Source organism: Brachyhypopomus gauderio, chromosome 16 (genome assembly GCF_052324685.1).
Source record: "Brachyhypopomus gauderio isolate BG-103 chromosome 16, BGAUD_0.2, whole genome shotgun sequence".
NCBI lineage: Eukaryota > Metazoa > Chordata > Actinopteri > Gymnotiformes > Hypopomidae > Brachyhypopomus > Brachyhypopomus gauderio.
The window spans coordinates 11,288,423-11,316,222 of record NC_135226.1 but is presented as its reverse complement, the minus strand read 5'-3'; the positions used below and the strand labels follow the sequence as shown (position 1 = coordinate 11,316,222).

Genomic DNA, 27,800 nt, shown 5'->3' with positions numbered 1-27,800 from the left:
TGAATGAATGAATACATGCATATTATTCCTAGGATCTGTAAATCTTAAAATGATAAGTAAAAATTTTAATTGCTTCAATAAAGCGTATACAGGATATTACAACGATGTGTGTAGACACCTGGTCCTTTAATTTGTTTATCTAAGCATCCCAGTCAACCAAATCATGGATCCTGGATGTTTAGCCTTTAACATTTCCTGGAAAACTAGATGCAACATTTCCACATTGACTCTAATACAATAATCACAGTCCATTGTAGCCACTTGGTCTAAAAATGATTCATTTTTGACAACCATTTTCAGTGAATGATCAAAAAGAAACGAGAGGTCTTTATAAAATTGTTTTAATATTCAGAATAGCACGAAGGAAGGAACAAAAATTATTTTTTTTGAAATCCAGAATCTGCTTCGAGCATTTAAAGATAAGTGATTTGGTGAAATTCCTCATCATAAGGCAAGCGTGGTCTACCCCCGTTCACAGGCCTAAAAAATGTAATAGTCCACAGTTTTGAAAATTCCGCTTTTAAACGTCTACAAATAATCTGTATAGGAAACGCAATCCTCAACTTATAAAGCATCAAAGTGGAATTTGTTTACATTATAGTGATGTACGGGTCAGTACAAGGCAAGACGTACAGAGACGTAGGATAATCACACACTGCATATTAGTCAGGCACTTTCCCAGCATGTGCTAAAGGGTTCTCAGGGGCAGGATAAGACCATCTACTGGACCTCCCGGACCCACAACACCTCACTCAGCTGCAACACTCCCGGTATTTAAAGCACAGGGCTGATCATCTGAGAGGCTCTATTGATGTTGCTCTATTTTGTCTATGCAGAAGAGAAATCGCATGAAAAATGCCCACAGGACTGATTGACTCCCTTAATGTTTTCTTACAGAGTGATACTACACAATACATTTCTCGTTACATTGCATGGCTTAGCAGAAAGGTAAATACTAATTAAAGTGCCAAGTAAAGTGTAAAAACATTGACAGCATAAAAAAAATTACACCACGTCTTACGTTTACACTAGGGATCCAACGATCTGTATACTATGCATAAAGTATTTCCAGAGAGACAATGATAATGATCTGCATGAAATCTGTATATGACCTGGTATGTGGAAGAGGTTTATTGGAAATCGTTCCAGTAAACATCTGAACTAAACGTCTTCTCTTTGTCTTAGTACTCCCGTCTACAGCGTGCATATTCATGAGAATGTGTGGGTGTGGCTTTATGTCCAGTTTCAGTAGTTCCAAGGAAGTTGCCCGTCAATTATTAGTCCATAAATGACCAGAGACGCAGCCCTGCTGCACCAATGCAGTTACCATCACAGGCCATCAGCATCACTGAGGTCTCTCATTTCCTCACACAATAATAACCCTTACACACTGCATTTTTTCAAATGGATTTCAATATAAAACAAATGCTTGTGGAGTTAAGGTGAAAAGGGTGATTTAAAGAGAAAAACCAACAAGCTCTATAGAAATCTGAAGACTGGGCTGTGTTAATTAGAAACATGGCCTCACATAGCACAGACAGTAACCTATGATGGAGTGAACATGATCTGACAGAGCATGTATTAAAAGAGCAAGGCAGGTCTATTGCAAGTCTGTGATCACTGTGAGAGGCGGGTCTACTGCAGGTCTATTTGATCATTGTGAGAGGTGGGTCTACTGCAGGTCTATTTGATCATTGTGAGAGGCGGGTCTACTGCAGGTCTATTTGATCATTGTGAGAGGCGGGTCTACTGCAGGTCTATTTGATCTTTGTGAGAGGCAGGACTATTCGATGACTCAGTAATTCTCTGCCGTGTTGGCCCTGGTGTAGTGCATGTCCTGATGTACTTCACTGCAAAAACGACACTTTGCATTGAATAAAATTTACCTGTAACAAAGTGATTTTTTATAGTGATTAAGTCTGAACGTAGCCTATAGTCAAACTAAACTTGGTTTACCAAGTTATTTACCAAGTGTGGGGATTCAGGGCACATTCAGTTGCACATACATGCCCAGTGGACATTTGCAATGTGCAGGATGTTTGACGAGAACGTCTGAGCAGATGTTTTGTGGGCTGCAGATGACATGTGTTGTATGGGAAGGTCACCCAGTGCAACAGCCATGCCACACTCTTCCAATAAACATTAGCTAACATCAGCGCCACCACCAACATCAGCGCCACCGCTAACTGGGAACTGTGTTCATGCCCATTCAGGGCCATCTTGCCTTCGGGTTCACACTGTGTTAAGTGGAAAAGGAGCTTCTCTCAGTGCCAGCACCACAGGTGTGTGGAAACGCATGAGAGGAGGAATCAAACATCCAACTAGTGCTCTCCATCATCTCTACGTGTATAAGGCTGTTTTAACTGCTCAGTGTTCTCACCCTGTAAAAACCACTTACACCCCAAACAACCTCCTACTTCAACTACCCCTTCACCTCGCGTGTACTGCAAATGGACGTTGCACAGCTAGGGGGCATCGGCTATAGAGCGTTAATAGAACACAGGCTGCCTCAGGGTCAGAGTGCGAGGTCGGTCCTGCGTAACGGTCCCGTCGGGTCACTGGGTCGGTCCCGGATAACAGTCCCGTTGGTGGGTCACTGGGCATCCAGGTGCGTGGCACAGGAGTCACAGACCCGTACCGGGTGGTCCCAGCCGCGGGACGGCACGGTCCGCCTCCGAGTGGAGCAGCCGCCACACACACCCTGCCCACACGCACGGCAGTGGTGTTTGGGAGCGCTGGAGGTGAAGGCCTTGGTACACTGGTGGCACTGCAGGATCTCGTGGTCCGGCACCCAGTAATCCGGACGTGCCACACCCTTCACAAAGCCTGCAGGCACAGCAGAGAATCGTCAGGACAGCAGATGTATGGCTTTGTACTCCTAAGTGCCTTGTGCTCCGCACCATGAAACGAGCTTTGTTATCTCTCCCGAACATGCACTGAACAAGTCCTTTGATTTCCTAAATTACATTACGCAGCTCATCACTGTAGTTTATATGTACTCAATCATTTGAGGTTTATTTTATACCTGCAATAATAACTTGGATATATATGAATCTTGGTTAAATCGAAGATAAAAACAACACAACACTGCAGGATGACTCCTGCAGTTATATAAATGGAAACCCATTAGATAGTGTGTCAAATCAATGGATGCAACAGTATCCAAGGAGCAACGTCAGGACGTGTGCAGACATTTGCCAGCACAGCCCTGACACTATGAACAGGTCTCTCTTTAAGGAAATGCAGCAAAAATATTTTACTATTTACTTTTGAAGGGCTCTTAGTTTTGTTTTCTATCTAAATGCAAGTTTTAATTTTACTTTACTGTAGTTCATCTAGCTACCCTGGTGAGTGTTATCTGGTCAGAGTTATAGTGGTGCTCACAGAGAGGATAGTCCACCGCAGTAGAGACCATGTCCAGTGTGGACTGGGCCACCTCCGTCACTCTGCGTGCCACCAGCGTCCGAGGTTCTGTCTGCGCTGAAGTCAGAGAGGCAACAATTTACCTCCACAGTGAGGCCGACATGCCTGTAGCTATGTATGTGTGTAGGTTCTGGATGTGCGTCTGCGTGTGTGCGTTGGTTGTGAAAGTGAGCGTGCTCTCACCGGGCGTGGCGTGCGGTGGCCCTCCTTGCCTGTGACAGGCGTCGCACACGCGCACCGGGCCTGAACCCCACCCTCGCTCGGGCACAGGCATGCAGCGGGTGGAGCAGGCCTGACAGAAGCCCTCCCCGCACGCGCGACAGTGGTGCTTCCTCTCCGTCTCCTCGAACGGCCGCCTGCAGCCGTGACACTCCTACACACGGGCGCGAGTGTTACGGACCACCACGGGCTTCACAGCAGTCAAAGAACTAGCCGACACACTCTGCTGCCACAGCCTCTACTGTAACTCACCGTGACTTCGGAGTTGGGTCTCCAGTACGACGGGGCCACTTGGTCGGTGAGCCAGGTGGTCACTGCTTTCGTCGGACCGGAGCTGTACTCAGAAACGGACTGGACGACGTAACTGACACCGTCCAGCACGCGCTGGGCGGCGTTCTGGTGGTCGGTCTGGAAAACCTCGGACTGGACGGAGTTGAGAAGAACGTGAGCACAGGCGGCGGCACGGACAAAGACGAGAGGATGGAGGAGAGCCGACTCACCCCTTGCCAGACGTGCTTGACCTCAGGACGCACCACGCTGCTCTCAGGGTCCTGGTTCCCCAACCAGTACTGTCTGCTCCGGTAGATGATTCCACAGTGTGGACATTCCAGAACGTAGCTGCACAGAGTGAAAACGTGAGCCAGGGCACGATCAGCTGATGACAGCATAGACGGGGACGGACGACGGACTTACCCTGACCAGGCATATTTGGCCAGACCAAACCAGGGGTTATCTGAGGAGGCACTGGTTTTGGGCACCACTATGACCTCTCTTCCGCCTTCGTAACACCTCTGGAAGACGGACAGGACAGTACTCCTGAGTATCGGCTTGGGGGGACCAGACTGAGCAGTGAGTGTAAGGATGCGCCACCTTACGGTACGCCACCTTACAGATGAGGTACATTACCTTACAGATGAGGACCTTGTTGTTGTACTGATGTGCATACTGACACAGCCCATCAGCCACGTGTGGCACTCTGTCCTTTTGGTGGTTCATACCATTCTTGCATCGAATGCTAAATCCACAAGAAGTAAAAAAAAAAAAACCCTTCGGATCATAATATACAGAGGAAACCAGCAAAACAATAGTGTTTCTAGCTCTCTTTGATAGAGAGCACTCGCACATCAAAAAACAGACGGGGGCAGCAGCGAGTCCACCTCGTCTCCTTTTACCTAATTCAGGTTTTTGCAATCCTGCTATTGACCTCTAAAACACTGTGAGTCATCTCCCCTTAAAAGTGTCTGATTACTGATAAATTTAGGGCATGATGTAAGCTTGTGAAATCGCACCCAGTCCAACGCGTACATTAATGCAGAGCACAACCCACACCCTACTGCAGCAGCACAAACACACACACACCACTGACCTGCAGCTTAGGCAGACAGATGGACAGGTGAAATACTCATCAGGAAAGAAGGAACACAGGCTGAGTCTGTCGTCTGAGATCTCCCCACAGAACCGGTCGCTCAAGGCCTTACAGAGACACAGAGGGGATGGGCAGTAGCGTGAGGTGTGGGTTCAAACACCTGCTTCATTCTTCACTGCAGATACATTTATCTGAACGCAAGTGCTTTCAAACACACAGGGAAAGGCGGAGGGCCCTACCTGCAGGGCGCTGAACACGATGGCGGGCTGGCGGGGAGCGCGTGAGGCGGTGCTTTTCACCTGCTGCCTGATGAGCGTGCGCAGCTGGGTGTAGTCTGTAGGTGGAGTCACAGTCTGGGTCCCCACATACTGCACAGAGCTGAAGGCCTCTGTGCTCTGGCCCAGGTCGTGGAAACGCTTCTGGAGCAGGATGTCCGCCGAGGCAGCGCCCTCTATGGGTCAGAACAAAGACCCGCTTTTCATTCAGCAGCCCAGTTTAGCTCATGGCAGCAGTCATGAATTTAGTTTGGCTAAAAAGCATGATGGGATGATTTTTTTTTCTTAAAAATAGAAGTAGAAAAGGCAATAAAATATATTACTAAAGCTAAACACACACACACACAAAATTAAACTTCAGCATCATCCTTCCCCAAGACATCTTCTCATGATGTACATAAATAAATATAAATGTTTTCCTGCTAAACCCTACTGACTGCTCACCGTGTCCCAGCAGCTGGGTGCGAGATGTCTCCTGGAACACCACGACCGCTGGCCCCAGGTTGGAGAGAGGCACGTCCAGCCCACAGCGGGAGGACAGGGCGCGGAGCTGCGGGGTGAAGTGCTTCAGGTAGGCGGCAGAAGCGCTTCCAAGGAACTGGAACAGGTCGTTGTGCAGCCGCTCGGCGCGCGTGCGGTACACGGCAACGTCTGACACGGCTAACACTTTCAGCAGCAAGCGCATTCGCTGGTTTTGCTGGGTGGAGGCACCCAGCAGGCCCTCCGTGTCCAGAACCACCAAGCCCAGGTGGGGGTCGTAGGCAGCCCACACCCCGATCGTGCAGGAGGTGGGGGAGGGAGACGTGATGAACACCTCGTCACCGTCAAAAAGGACGTGGTTGAGCGTGTGAGACTTGCCATCTCCGGTGTTGCCGAAGATCGAAAGGACTTTGACTCCTTGCCCAGCACTGCAGCCCAGCATCTGGAGAAAGTGGCCTTCATCCTTTACCTGGAAGAGAGCTGGAGTGAATGGTACAGTATGTTGTGCTACCATCTTCCTATTGGTTTTTAATACTTTAATGTGCCTTTTCTGCAATGTAATGATCATGGTCATAGCCAACATAATGATCAATACTCCACAGGCCTCATCACGTTACCTATGGGACTTGACTGCCCGTTAGCGGAGTGAAGAAACACGACTGACTACATCGTTACACAAATACTCAATAGTGAATAGTTTCATTTGCTTCGAGTACTTACACGTTAACAAAATGAATACATACATAAATACACAAAGTAAGAAAACCAAGCTAGCCATCTAGCTAAGTGTTTTTTAGAGCAAACAGTAGCTCAACTTAGATAATATTAGCTTAGCTCGTTAGCACCAAACACAGGGACATGTAAACACGCCAGCTGGACTGTTAGCACACTAGCTAAAGCTTACAGACCTTTAACCTGACATGACAACTGGCTAGATAAACCTGCAATTACCACACAATTATAGTCTAAACGATTTAATGTACAATTAACTTCGCGTAGTTTGTATATACTACAATTTTGTTATTGCTATTATGATTGTTATACTACAGTTAGCTGCCTAGCTAAGCTAGCTGGCTAACGTTACCTGTAGAGTTTCGTTTTCATCAACCAAGAGAAAACTCCGTCCTCGTCCTTTCTCTTCTTCCTTTGGCTGACTAAGAGACACATCTTCCATTTCCTTCAACAACATTTCCGACATGGCAACAGATTGTCAACCATCACAAGACACCAAACTACTCGCTAGATAATCAGATAAAACCACCGTGGCTAATCTACAGCCACTAGCTCTGCTGAGTCTGGTTCCCCCCCCCAAACTCCAGTCAGCCCTGCGCGCTCCCGACAGCCCTGCGCGCTCCCTCGTCTGTTGTGATCAGCATGAATGGAGGGTGGAGCTTGGCGCTCCTGTTAGGACCAAACCCAGGCAGCAAAGCATAAACCGAGGTGCTCATACTTTACTCTTCCCAAAGCAGCACTTTGGAGTGTCAATTGAGATTCATGCACTCATTTATTGTACTGTATGATGTTGATGATGTTGACAGAGATGTAGGTCTAGAAATCATATATTACGCCATATTATATATATATATACTTGCTATATATAGACTTATATGAGCCTAACCCTAACCATAGAATTACTCTTATACAGTCCATATATTGTCAATAGTGTCGCATACAGTGACAACACAATACTTATATGTACAAATATGCATGAGCTGTAAATATAAATATGTTGACAAAGTTTATTGTATACGCGACTTTTAAACGATTAAATGGTTTGTTTAACATCAGTCATTGAAATGTGGTCGAGAGGGCTCACCAGCACAAGAGCAGTTCCTCCTCCTAACATCTATCGCTTGAGCATATACGCTGATTTAAATGTGAATTAACAAAAATCATCTTCCTCTCCTGTAAAATCACAGTTAAAGCTATGCAACTGGGTTTTTGTGCACCAGGCCAAAAAAAAGATACTACTTAGCAAAAAAGTATACTTATGTAGTCTAGAAAACATCACCATCAGCAAAAACCTGTATATTCATTGTCCTACTTTCATATGAGTTCTTTAAAAATGCTCCTTATATTTGCCAGTTCGAAAACTCACTTGCGCCACCTCCTGGACAACAATATCAGTGTGGGTTGCTTTACTGCTGTACTGGACCTTAAATGCAGGGAAGGGAAGTCTAATTTAACGTCTCCACATTAATGTTCACGGCACGTATTTCTGGTGATATTCACTGGGACTGTACCATTTCTGGCACATTTACACATTTTAAGCAAGCTTGTTTTTTTTCTAGTCTGGATTCTAACACAGGTTTCCTATGCAGTACACGAAGTCAGTGCAGCACCAGTGTTGAACATATTGCTAATTGAACCAATTGTTCAGTACTACAATGCAGCAAAACGTGCATAGTTAGAATCACACCACACCATAAAATATGTTTGTCCTTCTAGATCCTGCGGAGATGGAGTTCAGCAGAGTTTGGTGATCTCAGCTCAGATACAAGCTGGTAATGAGCTGGTGGGTCTAATCAGGTGTTTAGATGATCAGTCTGTGTTTGGCTGTGTCCTAACAGCTGTGGTCAGCAGCTCCAACTCTGGGTTTCCAAAGGTTGTGTGTCCTCTGCCAGCGCCGGTCCCTTCTGGACTCTTGGCACTGCTCTCCTAAACGGTGGCAAGGCTGCTAACAAGGATAAAGATCCTATTTATTAGTTCTTTAATCTAAACTCAGATTGCTTCATCCTCAGTGTGAACCACGGTAAATCGGAGAACTCGGTATTGCCATCTCATGCTACTCCAAATGTTTGCTCCAGGTGGTGCCAGCGAATCCAACAAGTTAAAGAAGAGCCGGTAAGCTGCACTGAATAGGTGGTTAGAGACAAAAGCTCAAACACAGGCGTGTGTGTTTGTGCAGGAGAGAGAGAAAGAAATATGAATAAAGAAAACAGATAGAAGTGCATTGTACCAAATAAAACAAATATTATTAAAAATAAAAACATTCATAAATTACAATGTTATAATATCTTTAAATGCCCAGCATTTAACCATTAGAAGCAGCACGCCTCAGCCCAGTAATCCAACCTTGACTTTACAGTACATGTTTTGGCTTCGAGGCGGGACAGTTATAGTCTTAACCGTAATACATTCTGGTTATTGTAGTACAAACGTGCCTCACACTTTAATATCGACACGTAAAAAAAACTACATTTCCCATCACTTGCCAGTTGGCAATCCCACTCCCATTGGTTGGCCGCTTCAGCCGCAGCCCCAGAGAATGAATGAAATTGAAATTGCTGGTATATTAGGACCTTCATGTACAATACCGAGGATCTGCGGTCGTACATTTTATCATTCTATATCAAAATGGCTACAGCGGTTCAAAATCCTCTGAAATCGTAAGTAAAATATTTTCAGTTTTTATTGTAATTTTTGGAAACGCGAGAGATAAAATAACTCGTTGTAATTTTCAGAATTACTCGCATTTCGTTATAAACATCGTTAAAAGTAGCCTGTGGGTTACCCGGCACAATTTAGGCTGCGGTTACGTTGTGATAGTCAGTAGTGTGAAGGGATCGTACGGCGCGGATTATTTATTATAATCTGGCGAATATCGGAATGCAGAGGTGACGGTGCGCGCTCGCGCGTCAATCCCACCAGTGTTTGCATAAGGGCGATATGGAGGAATGTTAAAGTGGGACTGACCCGGTGTCCCTTACATTGTCAATACATCGATCACCGTGAACTTGCTGGACGATTGGGCAGTTTAAACGCGTCTCGACGTGGCGGAAATACAAATAATCACTGTCACGGCGTGAATCGCACCTGTGTTCATTGTGTCAGAAGCGGAGGATTAATTGGTATGCCGGTTATAACATGATAACATTGGCTGTCGGGGCGATGGTAGTTTAATTTAATTAAATCTCCGATTAAAGATGATGGCCTGTCCTAGGATGAACTCCTCTCGTAGATAAATCGGAGAGTTCCCGATGTGAACTGACAACTGTTATCAGCGGTATTTGTGTAAACCAGCAATTTAATCTGGCGTCCGTGACTTCTGACGTCCGCTTTGTAACATGGGAGTAAAACGGAGTCCAACACACCGGTACATCAATGCACATCCCATCAAGTTTCCATTAGATTCCTTTGTGCAGATTGACAGAAGAATATTTCAGCGTGCGGCACGCAGGCTCGGTGCCGGGGCTGCTGTACGTCTGGACCTCTCGAAGGGCACATATACATATATATTTACAATATTACACTATCGCGTCTGTTCCTTTTACTTAATACTGAGATAATGTGAGAGTGATTTGGTCCCTGCCCAACTACCCTGGTGGGCTGTGTTCACGCTGCAGCTCCCGTCATGTTAAATCCCACCGCCGTTGTCACCGTGCATTAATTCCCCCCCCCCCCCCCCCCCCCCCTAAACAGACGGGCGACATTTCACAGAATTCTTGAAAATGAACGAGCTAAGCACCTGGTCTGGTTGCGTTATAGCGCGGCCCAGGACCGCTTCTCATACTGAAGCGGTTCGGTTCTTTAAGTGGTCCATTGTGTGAATGTGTTTGTAGTTATTGTCGAGAGTAACTCATGGAGTTACAATACAAAATATAGGCTATATATATATATATATATATATATATATATATATATATATATATATATATATATATATATTGGCCATGTACTGTAGTGTCGCGCGGACACCGAGCGCGAGCGGTCACGAGTAGGGTGTCTGAGGAAAGATAATGATTAAAATATGTTTTATAAAGTTGCTTTCAAACATCGCGCCACAGAACGGACGTCCAGTAGGCTACAGTGTCCTTATCGTGGTTAGGTAATTGTTATTTAGCAAAGAAGTGAAACTTGTCAATCTTTTTCTCGTCAGTCTTTTGAGCTGAATTGACCAGTCCTCACCAGTCCTGCAGGACTCTTCAGTACTAAAATCATGTCTCGTGTCTCCTTTCATGTACATGGAAAAAAACCAACAGTAACCAAATCCCAAAGACCTAGCTTAAAGGTAGCCCAGGTTTGGAACAATAACATGGGCAGGAGGAAGGTCTTCTTGGTCTATACAATACGGGAACAGTATGTTTCCAAAGATCATAAAGTTTTTGAAGAGTGAGAGAAGTGCTGACAGGCATGTCTCCTCCAGATGGACAGCATTCTCCAGGGACTTTCTGCTGGGTTCATCTTCTTTTTAACGTCTCTCCTACTTTTCCTCCCGTTTGCCCGTCTACTTTTCCCTGCTCAAACACCACCATGTCTACTGGTATCCAGTGGTTCATGCTGAGGGCGTCTGGTCTGTCTGAGGTGGTGCTACTCCTTGCAGCTCTGAGAAGAATTTCTCATCTTGTGTTCTTGTGAACAGTTTTTTTCCCCCCCGCATCTATTCCCTCAGCCTGTGTGCTGCAGAAAAGACGCCCTGTATCCACCGTCTTTTCAACTGGAGCCGCGTGTTGTCCGCTCACGGTTCTGATGGATATTCCGCTTTGCCTTGCTGATGTGAGGAAGTGAAGTCCATATTCCTCCGTGGTTCGCCACTCCTTAAAGAGGCCCAGGATCTACCACTCTGGGCCCTTTCTCCTTGTTCTGCCTCTCCCTTCATGTCTGTTTACATAACCACATGTAGAATCTTGGAAGGGCGTTTTTCTCTTTCATAGCCAGGTGAGCTGTTCTCTCCATCCTTCCTTTTTCCAGAGAGATATTCTTTGTCTTCAACACAAGGAGAGAGAGAGAGAGAGAGAGAAACAGAGACAGAGAGAGAGGTATTTTTAGCCGTATGACCTATTTCTTCAACTCTACCTAACTCACTGTCAGTCACTGGCCTGGAGCTCAGGGCCCTCATGGTAAGTGATCCCTCAGTAGGCCGGTTTTCTGAGCTGAGATGCTCCACCTTGCTCCACCTTGCTGGGGCAGGGCTTGGTAGCACTGGGTTAGGGCTGGTACACGCGCCAGCAGAGCTGCTCCTGACTCCAGCTTCACATGGTAGCCGGCAGGTGTGACTTTCTGTGGGGAGATTGTTGGACAGTTTCAGGAAGAAGGGGGAGGGGCATCAGGCCTGGGTGGTTCATCGTCACCTGCACACAGACCAGAGCGCGACTATCTAGTAGGAGCTCTGGAGATGCATGGCGCATAAAACCACAAATGTGAGTTATGATCTCTCTCTCTCTCTCTCTCTCTCTCTCTCATTCTGTCTCTCCCCCTCACCCCCCTCTCTTTCTCTCTCACACCCTCCTCTTTCCCTCTCCTCTCCCTCGCCTAACCCCCCCCCCCCCCCGGTCTTTTGTGTGAGGGCTTACTGACGTAGAAGGCACGTGCATGTGGAGCTCATTTATACTACTTGGACCTCATGTCTCCCTGCACACCTCCTAAGCTTGAGTGGAGCTTGGTTCTCTGATTGGTTCTCTGATTGGTTCTCTGCTTGGTTCTCTGATTGGTTCTCTGATTGGTTCTCTGCTGAGAGGCACGTTTTCTACAGCCATGTTACACTGAACTGAATAGGGCAGCTTTCCTGAAAGAGTTTCTCCATGTTTTATCACATGCTTTATCACGGACTACAATTAAGCACACAGGTGAACCCCCTGTTTCTTCCGGTGCTGTAGCTGCAATATAAAAGCAAAATGGAGTCATGCTTATTTCCTGACACGTGTCTGTCCTGGCTGTGTAGGTCTAACATTTGTTTGCGTTGTGTGAGATTCCACCCAGTGTGCTGCTCTAATGTTGGACAACTTATGATACATTAAGATACATTAAGAGTGTGTCCGTGGTGGAACCTGAGTGTGCAATACAGAGCGTTAGTGTGTATTTGAGTGTTTTGTTTTTTTGTGTGTTTTGTTTTGCTCTTCTAAACATGGAAATTGAGTTCAGTATGCCTGCAAAGAACATGATCAGTATTTTTGCTCTATGCATTACATGTGAATATTTCTCACTTACATACTCGTGTGTGTGTGTGTGTGTGTGTGTGTGTGTGTGTGTGTGTGTGTGTGTGTGTGTGTGTGTGTGTGTGTGTTTTTTATGTGTGTATTTGCCTCTGTGTGTATGTGTTTGTCTGTATGTGTATGCTGTGCCTGTGTTTTGTGCGTGCGTATGTGCTGAAATGCTTTGTTTGCATGCCCGTGTCAGTGTGAGTCAGATTGTGCATTTAGAGGTATGCAGCAATGTCCAGCCTGCGTTGAGCACAGAACGCTGCACCATTGGAAGAGATTTATGGGTCTTCCACTTTGGCTGTTATTACACGGATGGATCCTCTCCCCAGACCCTCAGACATTATTAAAGTGCTGAAAGAAAAAAATATTCATCTGTGAGCTGACCAAACAGTCCCACCGGCTATTTTCATAAGAGACCTGTGAGCAAGACCTTGTGACGGACTTCGTAAGGCCAGTAGGACTGCTGTGTGACACCATCCAGCGAAAACACGGCTATTTGAATGTCTGCTGAGAAGTGGAAGGATGTTGGGAAGGGGGTTCACAAACAGGTGCCTCGGTGTGTAAAAACCAGTGGAACCTCAGATCAGAGAGACTGCACAGCAGGTAGGTAGTGTGAAGACTGGTCATGTCTGTGGTCCTACTACAGACTACAGACCAACAGCTCTGTTCCTCTCTGTATTTACTGTGTGAAAACACACCCGGTCCAGTTCTACAGACCTACAGCTCTACACATCTCTGCGTTTACTGTGTAAAAACACACCCGGTCCAGTTCTACAGACCTACAGCTCTACACATCTCTGCGTTTACTGTGTAAAAACACACCCGGTCCAGTTCTACAGACCTACAGCTCTACACATCTCTGCGTTTACTGTGTGAAAACATACCCGGTCCAGTTCTACAGACCTACAGCTCTACACATCTCTGCGTTTACTGTGTAAAAACACACCCGGTCCAGTTCTACAGACCTACAGCTCTACACATCTCTGCGTTTACTGTGTAAAAACACACCTGGTCCAGTTCTACAGACCTACAGCTCTACACATCTCTGTATTTACTTGATAAAAACACACCTGGCCCACCTGGTGTTCAATGTGAAAATGTGGCGAAGCAAGAGAGACTGATGTTTGAATTGGTTTATTTTGGTGTAGTGTAATAGGTTAGACCAAAATTTGTACTTTCATTGCTTCAGAAGGCAGGAACAGGTGGCCGTTCCCACCCACGTCTAGCCGTGTGCTCGAGGTGGAACAGAGACCAGTACTGCTGTACTGCAGATCTGATCACTGATTAAGAGTGAGGCTGCACATGAGGCCCGTGTCCCAGTGCTGGCTGTGATTTACGCACATGGACACACTGGACCAGCAGAAGCACAGCAGTAACTCACCATAATGGGCAAATGTTTCCCAGGATCTCTTTCCAGAGATGAGAATTCTGAATAGAAGCATATTTATATAACGAACACTGATGGTGACACTGTGTCTGAACTGGGTGAAGCTAGCTGGTACTAGGTAAAGCTGGTTGATACTGGGTGAAACTGTTCTACGTGTAGTGTATAGCATAGTTGTGTATATGGGGTTCTGCACCATGGTTCTTTGTGAATACACAATACATACAACTGAAATGTACACTACAACCTGATAGCATATACAACATTTAACAGTTTATTGAATTTATATATACTTGTTTGCTCATCTATACTACAAATATATAAAATTCCTATTTATTAAAACTGAGGTATAAAGATTGTGAGTTAGAAACATTTTCACTGTTAACCTCTTAGTTTTTATATCAACGTAAAGATAAAAGCTGATTAAAATATTCTCATATGTATGAACTGTGTGTTAGACTGTAAATAATCGATAGCTGGAATATTTACTTGAGCAGTGCAATGCTGAGGATAGACTGTGTTTCAGTAAGGTGGTTATCTTCAGGGAACTGCAGTAGTGCAGCGTAAAGAGGAGGGGAGCGAGAGAGGGGGATAGAGGGAGAGAGGGATAGATATAAAGGGAGAGGAGGAGTGAGAAAAAGAAGGATAGAAGAAGGTGGTAGGGAGAGAGGAGGGAGAAGATGAGGGAGAGAGAATGAAAGAGAGAGAGGGGGTAGAGCAGGATAGAGTGCAAGATGAAAACGAAATGAGATAAATCATTTGACTTTAGTGAGGGGGGGTGGAAGGTAGAGAGGTGGTGGTGTTTAGGGGTGGTGGTGTGTGGGGGTGGTGGTGTGTAGGCTGTGGTGGTGTAATATAAGGGTGGTGGTAGAGGGTGGTGGTGTGTGTAGGAGGTGATGGTGGTGTGTAGGGTGTTGGTGGTAGTGTGTAGGGGTTGTGATGGTATGTAGGGGTGGTGATGTTGTGTAGGGGGTTGGTGGTAGTGTGTAGGGGGTGGTGATGCATAGGGGTGGTGGTGTGTAGGGATGGGGTTGATGTGAAGGGGGTGGTGGTGGTGTGTAGGGGTTGTGATGATGTGTATGGGTGGTGGTGGTGGTTGTGATGTGTAGAGGATGATGATGCGTAGGGGTGGTGATGTGTAGGGGGTGGTGTATAGGGATGGTGGTGGTGTGTAGGGGTGGTGGTGGTTGTGATGTGTAGAGGGCGATGTTGTGTAGGGGTGGTGGTGTGTAAGGGGTAGTGATGGTGGTGTGTAGGGGTGGTGGTGATATGGATGGGGTGGTGATGGTGTGTAGGGGGTGGTGTATAGGGATGGTGGTGGTGTGTAGGGGTGGTGGTGGTTGTGATGTGTAGAGGGCGATGTTGTGTAGGGGTGGTGGTGTGTAAGGGGTAGTGATGGTGGTGTGTAGGGGTGGTGGTGATATGGATGGGGTGGTGATGGTGTGTAGGGGGTGGTGTATAGGGATGGTGGTGGTGTGTAAGGGTGGTGGTGGTGGTGGGTAGGGGGACGTGCTTGAGAGTTGGATAGTGTAATCTCACAGCTGTGGGGGATGGGCCTGCACAATGCCCCTCTAAATACACCCAGCTTATGGGAACGGCTGCCAGTGTGCACTCCGTTACAGAGAACTGCACCAGTGTGCACTCCCGTTAGGTGGAGTGGCACCAGTGTGCACTCCCGTTAGGTGGAGTGGCACCAGTGTGCACTCCTGTTAGGTGGAGTGGCACCAGTGTGCACTCTATTAGGGTGAATGGCACCAGTGTGCACTCCATTAGGGTGAATGGCACCAGCGTGCACTGCCTCTCCATCAGGGTTAACTGCACAGGCCATGACCTGTGGATCTGCAGGAAGAACTGGTGTGGTCATGGGAGTAACGTAACACATCCAAATGTTTAACATGGCTACCATCATACACACAGAACATTCCCTGCTGGCAGTGTAGCAGAATCATGCTAACTTACGTCTGAAATAATTAACTAGCTCACCTCTGGACAACACTGATAAAGTGGTGTAGCCTCATATATTTATTTTATTAACTCCATGCAATTTGGATTCAGTTTTATATTGAATGTTGAAAGAAAAAATAAATAAAATGCTAAGAACTTTATTATTTATGTTAGATATTGAGATTTACATTGTAGACTTAAACATTGTAAATAATAATGTCACTCCCTAAATTGTAGCTGAAGATACCATACATTATGCATATTTTGGGGGGGGGGATTTTGTTGTTCATTTAAGCTGAAAGACACCTTGTTGTCGTTTACCAAAGTGAAGTTTCAGCTGTTCTACTGACAAACCATCTCCTCTAGAGGGAGCCCTCTTATTCTGTTAAAGAGAATGCCCTGTTAATTGAGAGTAATTGGAACCTTTACACTGGGTGATGTAGTTGGGGTCAAATCATTGTCCATTTTTTGAACAAACTCACTTTACTGGCCTAGATTAAAATAGGATGCAGGAGAGAGAATCTCTGTGTTTCTTTCTCTCTCTCTCTCTCTCTCTCTCTCTCTCTCTTGCTTGCTCTATGTGTGTGTGTATGTGTGTGTGTGTGTCTGTCGGCTGCTACCTTTGAGAATAATTTTTCTGCTTGCCAATGGCAGCTCGGATGCTTCTAGCTATTTGCTACCTACATTGCTTTGCTTTGATTTTAGCCAGTCTTTCCCCTTGGCTTGCCTTGCGTTTAGCCAATCATTGCCTTTGGTTTGCTTTGCGCTTAGCCAATCGTTGCCTTTGTTTATACTCTGTGTCGTTCCTTCTGTCTCTATTTTTTATCTGGCAAAGATACATTCCAATATGGAAGCTCATTCTTCCTTTCTTTGTTGCAGTGTTAGTTTTCAGTTGTGTGTGTGCGTGCTGTTCATGAATTCATGTAAAATTGTCAATTTGTGTGTGTGTCCTGTCTAAATGTTGCACATTGTTGTGCATGATTTTGACATTGAGAACTAACCCCGAAGGATGTAGACAGGGCCTAAAATAGCTGTCTGAGTTGACAGAAGCTGTTGAATTAGAATTGAAATAGAGTTGAATTAAAATTTGGTTGCTTATTTCTTTGTATTCAACTTGTGTGGCAATAATTGGGTCTTGCCACTCCATTGTGACTTTGAATTGTGGGATATAATGAACTCTAATGTAATCAAAGCACAAGAGTAATTGCTGAAGATGTTTTTGGATTTGATCTGTGCTGCTTGTGTAAGTGGTGCTGAGAAGAGAATGAGATGTTCTCTGGGTTTTCCTGGGTTTTTTTCTCAACAGTCTTGTCAGAAACATGCTGTAAAGACATTTTGTTGAGAAAATATATTAGAGTGTGTTCAAAGTGAACTGTTCTCTAAAATTATTCTTGCTTATTTATTCTGAGGTTCTGTGTAAACCTTTAATCCTGCAGAGTGCAGTTCAGTCAGGAAGCAGGTAACATGATGAGCACACTGCTTTCACTGCCTTTCACCATATCGTCACTTCCCCAACATCCTGCAGCAAAATACTTTACCAAGCTTTCAAGGGCACACAGACGCAGCATAATGTAATGAGATTGTGTGAAGAAGCAACTGAACTGAGAGCGGCCATTTTCTACAGCTGTCAACTTATTATCGTGGAACTGACCTGTGGAACAAAGTGCAAGATTGGAGGACAGACATTGGGGGCAGGAAAGAGGGGAGGGGCATTGGGGGGGGCAGGAAAAAGGGCAGGGGGCATTTGGGGGTAAGTTTTGGGTTAGCTGTTTTGTATCTATATTTTTTTTTTATCAACTCTCTTCAGCTTTGAGAATTACTGCTCTGCATCTGCTCTGAAGTTTCTTTTTCAAATCACAGAGTTGATTGTCTTTTGGAGATTAACCACCCCATTAAACACTGAGAAATACTGAGCTGGCCTATTGGCCAGAATATTGTTTCAGGTGCTTTCAGACTTACGTCACCACCCAGGTTGGAATGTCTTCTGGCATTGCACAGCTCACCTGTTACAGGTATAATTTCTAACTGCAGTCAGTTTAAAGTAAGTCACTGATACCATGTACCATAGCAGGGATGTTTTTGCTGAGAGTGTATTGGGATAGAATGTGTACCTACATTAAGGAGAAAAGAACCCAGAAATTATATATCCTTTTAAATAAATACTCTGAAATAAATATTCTGTCATTTTTACTTTTGGAAAGTAAAGTACTGTATCTTGGTTCAGGTTGGTTCATTTAAAGAAACAGCGAGGGAAAAATAAGTATATATATTTTTAAAGATAACTAATGATGTTGAAATACCTACTGAAGTAAATGTGTTTGTTTTACATGTATAGTGGGGAAAGCATGGAGTTCAGTTACTGGACACATTAGATATTTGTACATATTTAAAAAGAGGGCAAAGAGGGACAAAGAGGGGCAAAGAGACAGCAAAGAGGGCCCTGGGTGGCAGGAAGCAGTCTGGGATGATCCAGACTCAAAATGGCAGTCAGTCCTTCTCTGGGAAACACTGTTCAGCTGTGCTCATGAACAAATTATCATAATAGACACAGAGATGGAGTCACTTTATAAATCATAATAGACACAGAGATTGAGTTACTCTATAAATCATAATAGACACAGAGATTGAGTTACTCTATAAATCATAATAGACACAGAGATGAAGTTACTCTGTAAGTCATAATATAGTGGGGATGCTCTGCTAATTCACATGAATATTCAGAACATTGAAGCAGGAGTAAAGGAACTATGAGTAGGTCATGTCAGCAGGTTCAGTACTGAGGAATCACCAGTCAGTCCCCACCTAGACTGAGGTCCACATTCAGGTTCTGATCCAGACTGAGGTCCCCATTTGGGTTCTGATCCAGTGCTAGGTATGTGTGTGAATACACTGTCAGAAAAAATCCTCATACCTGAAGATCATTCCTAAACAAGAAGGCAAAATTATATAGAAGTTAAGCACACCTTTACTAGGTTTTATTATCTCTATTGAAGTTAAGCACACTTTTATTAGGTTTTATTATCTCTATAGAGGTTAAGCACACTTTTATTAGGTTTTATTATCTCTAAAGAAGTTTAGCACACATTTATTAGGTTTTATTATTTATTTAGAAGTCAAGCACACATTTATTGAGTTTTATTACCTTTATAGAAGTTAAGCACACTTTTATTAGGTGTTATTACCTCTATAGAAGTTAAGCACTCCATTATTGGGTTTTATTATCTTTATAGAAGTTAAGCACACTTTTATTAGGTTTTATTATCCATAGAAGTTAAGCACACTTGTTAGGTTTTATTAGGTCTTTAATTTTATTTTCTTTTTTACATGGTTTAATGTTTTAACTTTTAATTTTGCATATTGGTATTGATTTGCATATTAGTATTTCAGTAAAAATCATATACTATACTATACTATAATTTGTAAAGCACCTTGCCTTGTGTATGAAATTACATGTATGCCTTTGAGCAAGATGACAAAAATAGATGTATAATTTTTTTCTTGCTTGGCGTTTTTTGGCGTGCTTCCCGAGTGGTACTGTTAAAACGAACTCCCATGACCCAGTAGGGCTCTTAGACTACTAACCCAAACACACATATGAACACATGCACACACACACTCTGACTGCTCTACCCCTCAAACTCCAGCCATACTCATAAATAAATAGCTGGAGAAACACTTTCACATGCTAAATACGTGAGCGTGTAGTAGTCTGCTCCCTTGGGGGATGGGGGGAGGGTGGTGATGGTGGTGGTGGGGGGGGGGGGGGGGGCTCCTCCTTCACCCCCCTCAGCATGAAGTTAAACTCAGGCTGCCTGCTCCAGGCCTGGGCTTGCTTATTGATTTTTCCCCTCTGTTACCATCAACCTCACTCAACCTCGTTCAACCTCGCCCAACCTCGCTCCCTTCTCCACCATATCAAGTCCCTTCAAAATACCTCAAGGTGCACAACACTGTCTTGCAGAAATCCTAAAAATTTGTTGAAGAATGCATTTTGGTGACTAAAGCATTTCAGTTCAACATAATTAATGATGTCTATAATAGAGGTGGTGTGTTCGACTATAACTCCTGGAGTCACAGCACTGGTTTGAGTGGTTTTTCTCATTCTCTCATCATGTTTCCTCTGTGATTCTATTTGCAGGCAATCAAGTGGAGCTGTCATAAAGAACAGGTATGCTCACAACAGTGCCACAGATCAGGGCAGTCACGCTCACACAGCTAGCAGTGCTTCACTCCAGAGCGCCAGCTGTCTTCAGTAGATCAGAGAAGTTCACACGGAGACATAAGGGTGTTTGTCTCTCTCCCAACGCCCCGCATCTTTCTTGAGCATTTCAGTGAGCAGTAATTACACTGATTCTGCTCAGCTTCTTATAACAATGAACAATTAGACAAACAGAGTGTACGATAAATGTTGCATCTTATTGTGGTATATGCTTTGAACAGAAGGGATGGACAAAAAATATGCTGAAATAATGTGACGTTGTAAGGAACTGCTGTTTATGGTGAATGCAAGTGGGGGTTTTTTTGTAAGGAAAAAATGAGGCAGATATTGTTTGGACTTGATTTGAAAGTAAAATACAAAGTGTCTTGCATCTCTTAGTAGAGCAGTAGACTCTATAGTGTCTGTAAAGTCACCGAATGTGCTGGCCTGTGTCCCTTGGGGTCCTCTGGTCTGTCTAATTCCTTACTTGGGTGTTTATTCTTGGGTTCGTCTCTGTGCTAGTGAAGGTTCGGTTCTTTGTCTCAGATGGTGCTGATTTGCACTCTCATCATCCCACAACTGAAGCTTCTGCCCAAGCTACGCTGGGAAGGACACACATTTCCAAATCCATCCCCCATAACTATGCTTATTAACTATTCTCATTGCCTATGCTCATTAATGATCCTTATTAACTACACTCCTTAACTGTGCTACTTAACTATGCTAATTACCTATGCTTATTACCAATGTTCATACATATGCTTATTAACTATGCTCCTTACCTATGCTCATTAAGCCTTCAGGTGCCACAGTTACATTAGACTTTGACACACATTTTGGGGGTGGATTTGTGCTATTATTTCTTTCATTATTTGTATTACTGGTACTGTTGGGTGTTTAAAAATACTTTTGATGCTAAAGGAGGTTAGTTAAACAACTGAAAGGTGAAGTCAGAGTATGTAAAGAGTTTCAGGGCTTTAGAGATCAGAGCACTATATCCTGCACAGAGCAGTCCGAGGATAAACCTGCTAACGCTCCAGCTTGCTTTGACTGTCCGGGGAAGAGCTGAGATCCATATTTACGAGAGGGGGAGTCACTGAGCTCAGGGCGGTCTTCCCATGTCCCGCCGGGCAGAGAACGGGTCGGTTCCCCAGTCGTGATGTCCACTGCATTCACAGTTACATCACCACCACCTCAGGCCACGTCAGTCTCTCTCCCAGGGGTTGGGTTAGCCGTGGATTCACTGGTGCATGATGCAATGTTGCTTCCTTCTTCACTCTGGCTACAACCTCTGTGCTTCATATTGTTTCCCAGTGAGCTGTGGTGCATCTCTAGCATGTTGTGTTTTCGCCTCTTTCAGCTCATCATTTTCTTGCTCTGAGTCTCTACAGTTAAATCTCAAGTATTCTGGATGATCAATAGATCTCAGATACTTTTCCCCCAGCTATTTTCTTAATGGTTTTTCTTGTCAGGATATGATCAACTGCCTTAGCTATTGGTAGCTATGAGCACTAAGTTATTAATAATATAACATATATATATATATATTAGTGCTGTCAATTCCAGGTGCCACGATTAAAAGTCCTCACCAGGATTTTGCTCAAGCTTGCTAGATTTTCTAATTAGCAATCCAGGTAAAATTAGTGGAATCAACACAATCCAGGAAGCCTGAGCAAAATCCTGGTGAGGACTTTTAATCGCGGCACCTGGAATGGACAGCACTAATATATATATATATATATATATATATCTCCTCACCCTATATATATATATATATATATATATATATATATATATATATATATATATATATATATATATATATATATATATATATATATAATCTCCTCACCCTCACTATGTTTACAGTACATACCTCAGCATCCTTGCTCAAACCTCATTCCCCTCTGATAGAAAGTGAAATGTTGACTGGGCGTTTTCCTTCACATGAGTGCTGGATGCTCACCACCCTTTCCAGACAATAACTGGTTGCTGATGGTACATTTTTTAGGTTCATGCTAATAGACCTTGGAATGTGTGAGATCTTTCTGAACTAAATAGGAAGGTTTGTCAGTTAAGTAGGAAGAGGTATCTATTGAAAGTCAGTGTTGAGAAGAAAATTACAGTTGAAAAAAACAACACTCACAACATGCTGTAGTTGTGCTCAGATGTGTCAATGTGTTAATGGTTAGTATAGTGTTAGTGGTTAGTACAGTGTTAGTGGTAAGTATTGTGTTAATGGCTGGCATTTCTATGGAGTGAGGAAGTGAAATAAATGGACTAGTGAGAGAAAGCATAAAAATCCTTCAGCCTGGCTATGTTTAAGGATCGAGCTTGAAAAACTCAAGAAAGATGTGAAATGTGTGGAGTGAGATCTGTGTAGAAAAAAAGGATGGAAGAGAGCGAGTGGCTGAGGGAGCTTTTCCTGGTCAAGCAGTGTGAGTTTGACGCCTGGAATTACAACTGCCTGCAGCTGCAAGATGGAAACAGTACCAAATAATTCAGAAGTGGTTTGTGTGAGGACTGGGACAGAACCAAACAAACTCACTCTGACAGACTCAATGTGAAGTAAACCCGAATGTGAAATAAACCCGAATGTGATGTAAATTTGAATGTGAAGTAAACCCGAATGTGAAATAAACCTTAATGTGAAATAAACCTGAATGTGATGTAAATGTGAATGTAAGTAAATCTAAATGTGAGGTAAAAATGAAAGTCACGTAAATTAGAATGTGAGGTAAATCTGGCAATTCTCTCCCCAGCCTGGGTGAAGAGTTCTACCGTGAGGCAATCGAACACTGCCGGAGCTACAACGCACGACTTTGTGCAGAGCGTTCCATGCGTCTGCCCTTCCTTGACTCGCAGACAGGTGTGGCACAGAGCAACTGTTACATATGGATGGAGAAGACCCATCGAGGCCCAGGTGAGAATTTTTGTGTATGAGTGAGTGTGTGTGTGTTGATGAATATATACAGTACACCACTCACAAAAAGTTAGGGATATTTGGCTTTTGGGTGAAATTGCAGGATGAACCTAAAATGCGTTCTAACCTTTACAGGTGAACTTAATGTGATCTTCTCTAAACTTTTGAATGCACATGTCCAGCTGTTCAATGTGGAACCGGATGATGAATGCCACACAAGTCCAGGCACATTTAAGGGAGGTGAGAGACACTCAAGTGTCTTGTCAGACCATTTGAAACCATTTACATCAGAGTGGTTTGAGTGCTAGATGACCTGCTAGGGTACCTGACCACACCACCAGGCACAGGTCAGGCCATCAGGCCAGGAAGCATTTACGCTGGACAAGGGACCAGCAGGTCACAGAGCTGTTCACTGATGAAAGTCGATTCATGCTGAGCAGACATGATGGCCACCACCAATGTTGGAGATATCAAGGAGAGCACTAGGCATCAGCCAGTTGTCACCAGACGAGCGGTGATGGTGGTGGTGGTGTTAGTGTGGGCAGGTGTGTCTAGTCAATACAGAACTGTCCTACACTTTGTGACAAGCCCATAGTACTTGAATAACATAATTAATCCAGGTATTGTGCCTCTGCATGAACATCGCAGGACTAATTTCATCTTCATGGAGGACAATGCTCCAGCTTATTGAGGTCGCATCATTAGGGAACGGCTGCTGGAGACTGGGGTACCTCAGATGGAGTGGGCTGCACTTTCTCCACATCTGAATACCATAGAAAACCAATGGGATCTGCTGAGTCACCATGTAGAGGCTCGTAAATCTGTACCCCACAAATTCAATGACCCGAGGGCCCCTCAGGAAAAGTAGGAAGCCATGCCTCAACAGACAATAAGACAACTTGTAAACAGCATGAGATGCCATTGTCATGCTGTAATGGATGCTCAAGGACACATAAGTTATTGAGACATTGACATGTTTTGGGGTGTATCCACTACTGTGTATTATATTTGTATAATATCACTGTAGTGTAAACTTTTTTACATTTTCCATTAATTTCACCCAAATGCCAAATGTTCAAACTTTTTGTGAGTAGTGTATGTATGTTGTTGCGTGTGTGTGTGTGTGTGTGTGTGTGTGTGTGTGTGGAGTATGGGTGTGCATGGTAAAGGCAGGCTTCCGTGCATTGTTTTGTGGGTTTGGTGAAACACAACCAGGTGTCTTACACTTTTAAAGTAAAAATGGACAAATCGTAGGTAAGGGCGAAATTGCAGCCTACTTTCCTGGGTTTTGTTCTGGCGTGCAGGTGTGGCTCCAGGGCAGCTCTACACCTACCCGGCACGCTGCTGGCGTAAGAAAAAGCGGTTAAACATCCTGGATGATCCACGCCTGGGTCCCATCGAGTTCAAAATTGGTAAGAGACGTTTAATGCTGGTAAGGATGAAAGTGTGGGGTGAACACAGAGATGTTTAATGCTGGTAAGGATGAAAGTGTGGGGTGAACACAGAGATGTTTAATGGTGGTAAGGATGAAAGTGTGGGGTGTACACAGAGACGTTTAATGGTGGTAAGGATGAAAGTGTGGGGTGAACACAGAGACGTTTAATGGTGGTAAGGATGAAAGTGTGGGGTGTACACAGAGACGTTTAATGGTGGTAAGGATGAAAGTGTGGGGTGAACACAGAGATGTTTAATGGTGGTAAGGATGAAAGTGTGGGGTGAACACAGAGACGTTTAATGGTGGTAAGGATGAAAGTGTGGGGTGAACACAGAGATGTTTAATGGTGGTAAGGATAAAAGTGTGGGGTGTACACAGACGTTTAATGGTGGTAAGGATGAAAGTGTGGGGTGAACACAGAGATGTTTAATGGTGGTAAGGATGAAAGTGTGGGGTGAACACAGAGACGTTTAATGGTGGTAAGGATGAAAGTGTGGGGTGAACACAGAGACGTTTAATGGTGGTAAGGATGAAAGTGTGGGGTGTACACAGAGACGTTTAATGGTGGTAAGGATGAAAGTGTGGGGTGAACACAGAGACATTTAATGGTGGTAAGGATGAAAATGTGGGGTATACACAGACGTTTAATGGTGGTAAGGATGAAAGTGTGGGGTGTACACAGAGATGTTTAATGGTGGTAAGGATGAAAGTGTGGGGTGTACACAGAGATGTTTAATGGTGGTAAGGATGAAAGTGTGGGCTATACACAGACGTTTAATGGTGGTAAGGATGAAAGTGTGGGGTGTACACAGAGACGTTTAATGCTGGTAAGGATGAAAGTGTGGGGTGTCCTGGATGCACTGATGGTGATGCTGCCTTTTTTGTGGAAGGTGTATAACCTCTGTGGTGTAATTTAATGGATGATTGTACATACAATTTGAAGGCTGGCTAGGAGGTATGATAAACAATCTTGAATCATCCAATAAGTCTGGGAAGTTTGGATGTGTGTAATGGTGGTATCATTAATGGTGTGGAGAGGAAGCCATGATTTGTGTGTGTGCCTATGTGGGCCTCTTTGTGATCAGACTACGAGGCTGCCCTGAAGAAGGAGGGTGGTGTTCCAGAGGGTCCGATGTTGGAGTCTCTGCTTAGTGGAGAGACTCTAGATAAGAAGGTGGAGACCAAGGAGGAAGAAGCGATGAGCGAGTGTCAGGTAAGCGTATGAGCAAACTGTGACTTTAATATTGCATTTGTAGTTCAGCTTATAGTATAGTACACATTTAGAGCTGTAGTTCTGTGTACACTCATATAGAGCTGTAGTTCTGTGAACACTCACATAGAGCTCTAGATCTGTGTGCACTCATATACAGCTGTAGTTCTTTGTACTCATATAGAGCTGTAGTTATGTGTATACTTCTAGAGCTGTAGTTATGTGTAATGTGTACAAATACAGACCTGTAGTTCTGTATACACTCATTTAGAGCTGTAGTTCTGTGTACACTCATATAGTGCTGTTATGTTTACAGAGAGCTGTAGTTATGTGTACACATAAATAGCTGTAGTTATGTCTAAATTCATATAGAGCTGTAGTTCTGTGAACACACAGAGCTATTAGTTATATGTACAATCATCATAGAGCTGTAGTTTTGTGTACTCATATAGAGCTGTAGTTCTGTGTACACTTATAGAACTGTAGTTGTGTGTACACTCAGCTGTATTTATGTGTACATATATAGAGCTGTAGTTCTGTGTACACATAGAGCTGTAGTTCTGTGTACACTCATATAGTGCTGTTATGTGTACACTCAAAGTGCTGTAGTCTGTGAATACTCGTATAGAGCTGTAGTTGTGTACACGCATATAGAGCTGTAGTTTGTGTACACTCATATAGAACTGTAGTTATGTGTACACTCATATAGGGGTCTATAAAAAGGTGCCTTCAGCTGCCTGAACTTTTGTTCGTGTTTGCCTTCTTCCAAAACTCTGTGTACTTGGCTCTCTCCTTTTCCTTCTCTTTCTCTCTCTGTCCTGTTCTTTCCCTCTCTCCAACTCTTTATCTGCCCTCTCACTTTCTGCTTCTCTCTTTCTCTCTCCGTCCCTCCTCTCCTTTTGCAGTCTCTCTTTAGTGTCTGTGTCTCTGTTTTGCAATGACACCATTCCCCGCAGCAATGACACGCCCCTACTGGCTGACTTCCTCGTTAACTTCAAAATGTGTTAGGGAGTGTGTGAGAGTGCGCGTCTGTTTTGTGTGAGTGTGACAAAGTGAGACATGGGCATTATATTGACAGTGTTGAGAGAGACTGTGAGTGCACGTACACTTGACATGCATGTATTTACGTGTGAAAGTGGGTTAGTGCATAAAGACACACACGTATGTGTGTGTGTGAGTGTGGGTGTATGGGTGTGGGTGTGTGTGTAAGTGAACCAGGCCCAGATGAGCTGTCATCACTCTCAGCATTGCCTTCCTGATTCCTCACACATATGTGAATGCGCACACTCCACATGTGATGTCTGTCCCAGGAGTCGACAATTAGCCAATTAGCACTTAATGAAGAGGCCATCTGCGAGTCCCAGACCGAGTCCCAGACCGAGTCCCAGACCGAGTCCCCAGACCGAGTCCCCAGACCGAGTCCCCAGACCGAGTCCCCAGACCGAGTCCCCAGACCGAGTCCCCACACCGAGTCCCCACACCGAGTCCCCACACCGAGTCCCCAGACCCATGCGGGACACCTCCCTGCTCCAGCTTTGGCTTTCTCTCAGAACTTGTTGTCCTCCCTAAAATCAGACCTCAGCTATTGGGTGGCTTTCAAATTATTGTCCAATCATCAGGAAATAATATTATAATATTATAATAATATTATGCTCTAAAATTAGATTTTAAAGATTTTATTTAAATGTAACAGACATATAATGAAGGGACAATAGCACATTGATCAAATATTTTACAAGAGCAATAAATTAGTGTTTCTGAATATAGTTGTTGTGCTTTACACCGTTAAAGATTGACAGGGCTCTCCTAGGCATCCTTCCACAGCAGCAGGATCTGATGTGGATCAACAGTGTCTGATGACAGTGGCTACTGTAAATGTCTGGGACTTTTTCTGGGACTCTTTTATGGTGACAAACCCATGTATTTTATGTTCTGGTGTTAGCTGTTCTCTTTTGACTATCATAAATGCTGGATATCTCAGAAAATACAGTGTGATGAGTGTTTGTGTGAGTGTTGATCTGTA

General features: G+C 44.2%; 2 protein-coding genes across 3 annotated transcripts in view; one reads left to right on the top strand and one right to left on the bottom strand.

Moving 5' to 3' along the window:
- Positions 1 to 262: 262 nt before the first annotated feature.
- Positions 263 to 7,139, bottom strand: LOC143477316 (zinc finger FYVE domain-containing protein 1). Of its 2 annotated transcripts, none has more exons than XM_076975888.1 (11): positions 6,848 to 7,139; positions 5,728 to 6,243; positions 5,248 to 5,459; positions 5,009 to 5,115; positions 4,549 to 4,657; positions 4,336 to 4,433; positions 4,143 to 4,260; positions 3,895 to 4,065; positions 3,607 to 3,796; positions 3,385 to 3,480; positions 263 to 2,826 (listed from the first exon to the last, which is right to left on the bottom strand). In XM_076975888.1, exons 2-11 carry the CDS (start codon positions 6,203 to 6,205, stop codon positions 2,594 to 2,596), a joined length of 1,812 nt encoding a protein of 603 aa, XP_076832003.1. In that variant the 5' UTR covers positions 6,206 to 6,243; positions 6,848 to 7,139; the 3' UTR covers positions 263 to 2,593. The 2 variants fall into 2 exon arrangements, with proteins under 2 accessions (XP_076832003.1, XP_076832002.1); XM_076975887.1 differs by having other exon boundaries at positions 309 to 2,826; positions 5,728 to 6,232; positions 6,848 to 7,136.
- Positions 7,140 to 9,035: 1,896 nt separating this feature from the next.
- The window catches only part of dpf1 (double PHD fingers 1), a 38,405-nt gene continuing 19,640 nt past the window's right edge, over positions 9,036 to 27,800 (top strand). Inside the window, 6 exon segments of the mRNA XM_076975889.1 lie at positions 9,036 to 9,065; positions 9,067 to 9,152; positions 20,150 to 20,179; positions 22,972 to 23,132; positions 24,437 to 24,544; positions 25,653 to 25,780. Coding sequence (XP_076832004.1) covers positions 9,036 to 9,065; positions 9,067 to 9,152; positions 20,150 to 20,179; positions 22,972 to 23,132; positions 24,437 to 24,544; positions 25,653 to 25,780 — 543 coding nt within the window.

Excerpts from the sequence above, each read along its gene's own strand:
- LOC143477316 (XM_076975887.1), bottom strand. The coding sequence starts at position 6,961 with ATGTCGGAAATGTTGTTGAAGGAAATGGAAGATGTGTCTCTTAGTCAG. Across the intron at positions 6,233-6,847 it reads ATGAAAACGAAACTCTACAG|GTAAAGGATGAAGGCCACTT; the intron begins GTAACGTTAGCC and ends GCTCTCTTCCAG. Across the intron at positions 4,261-4,335 it reads GCCAAATATGCCTGGTCAGG|CTACGTTCTGGAATGTCCAC; the intron begins GTAAGTCCGTCG and ends CACTCTGTGCAG.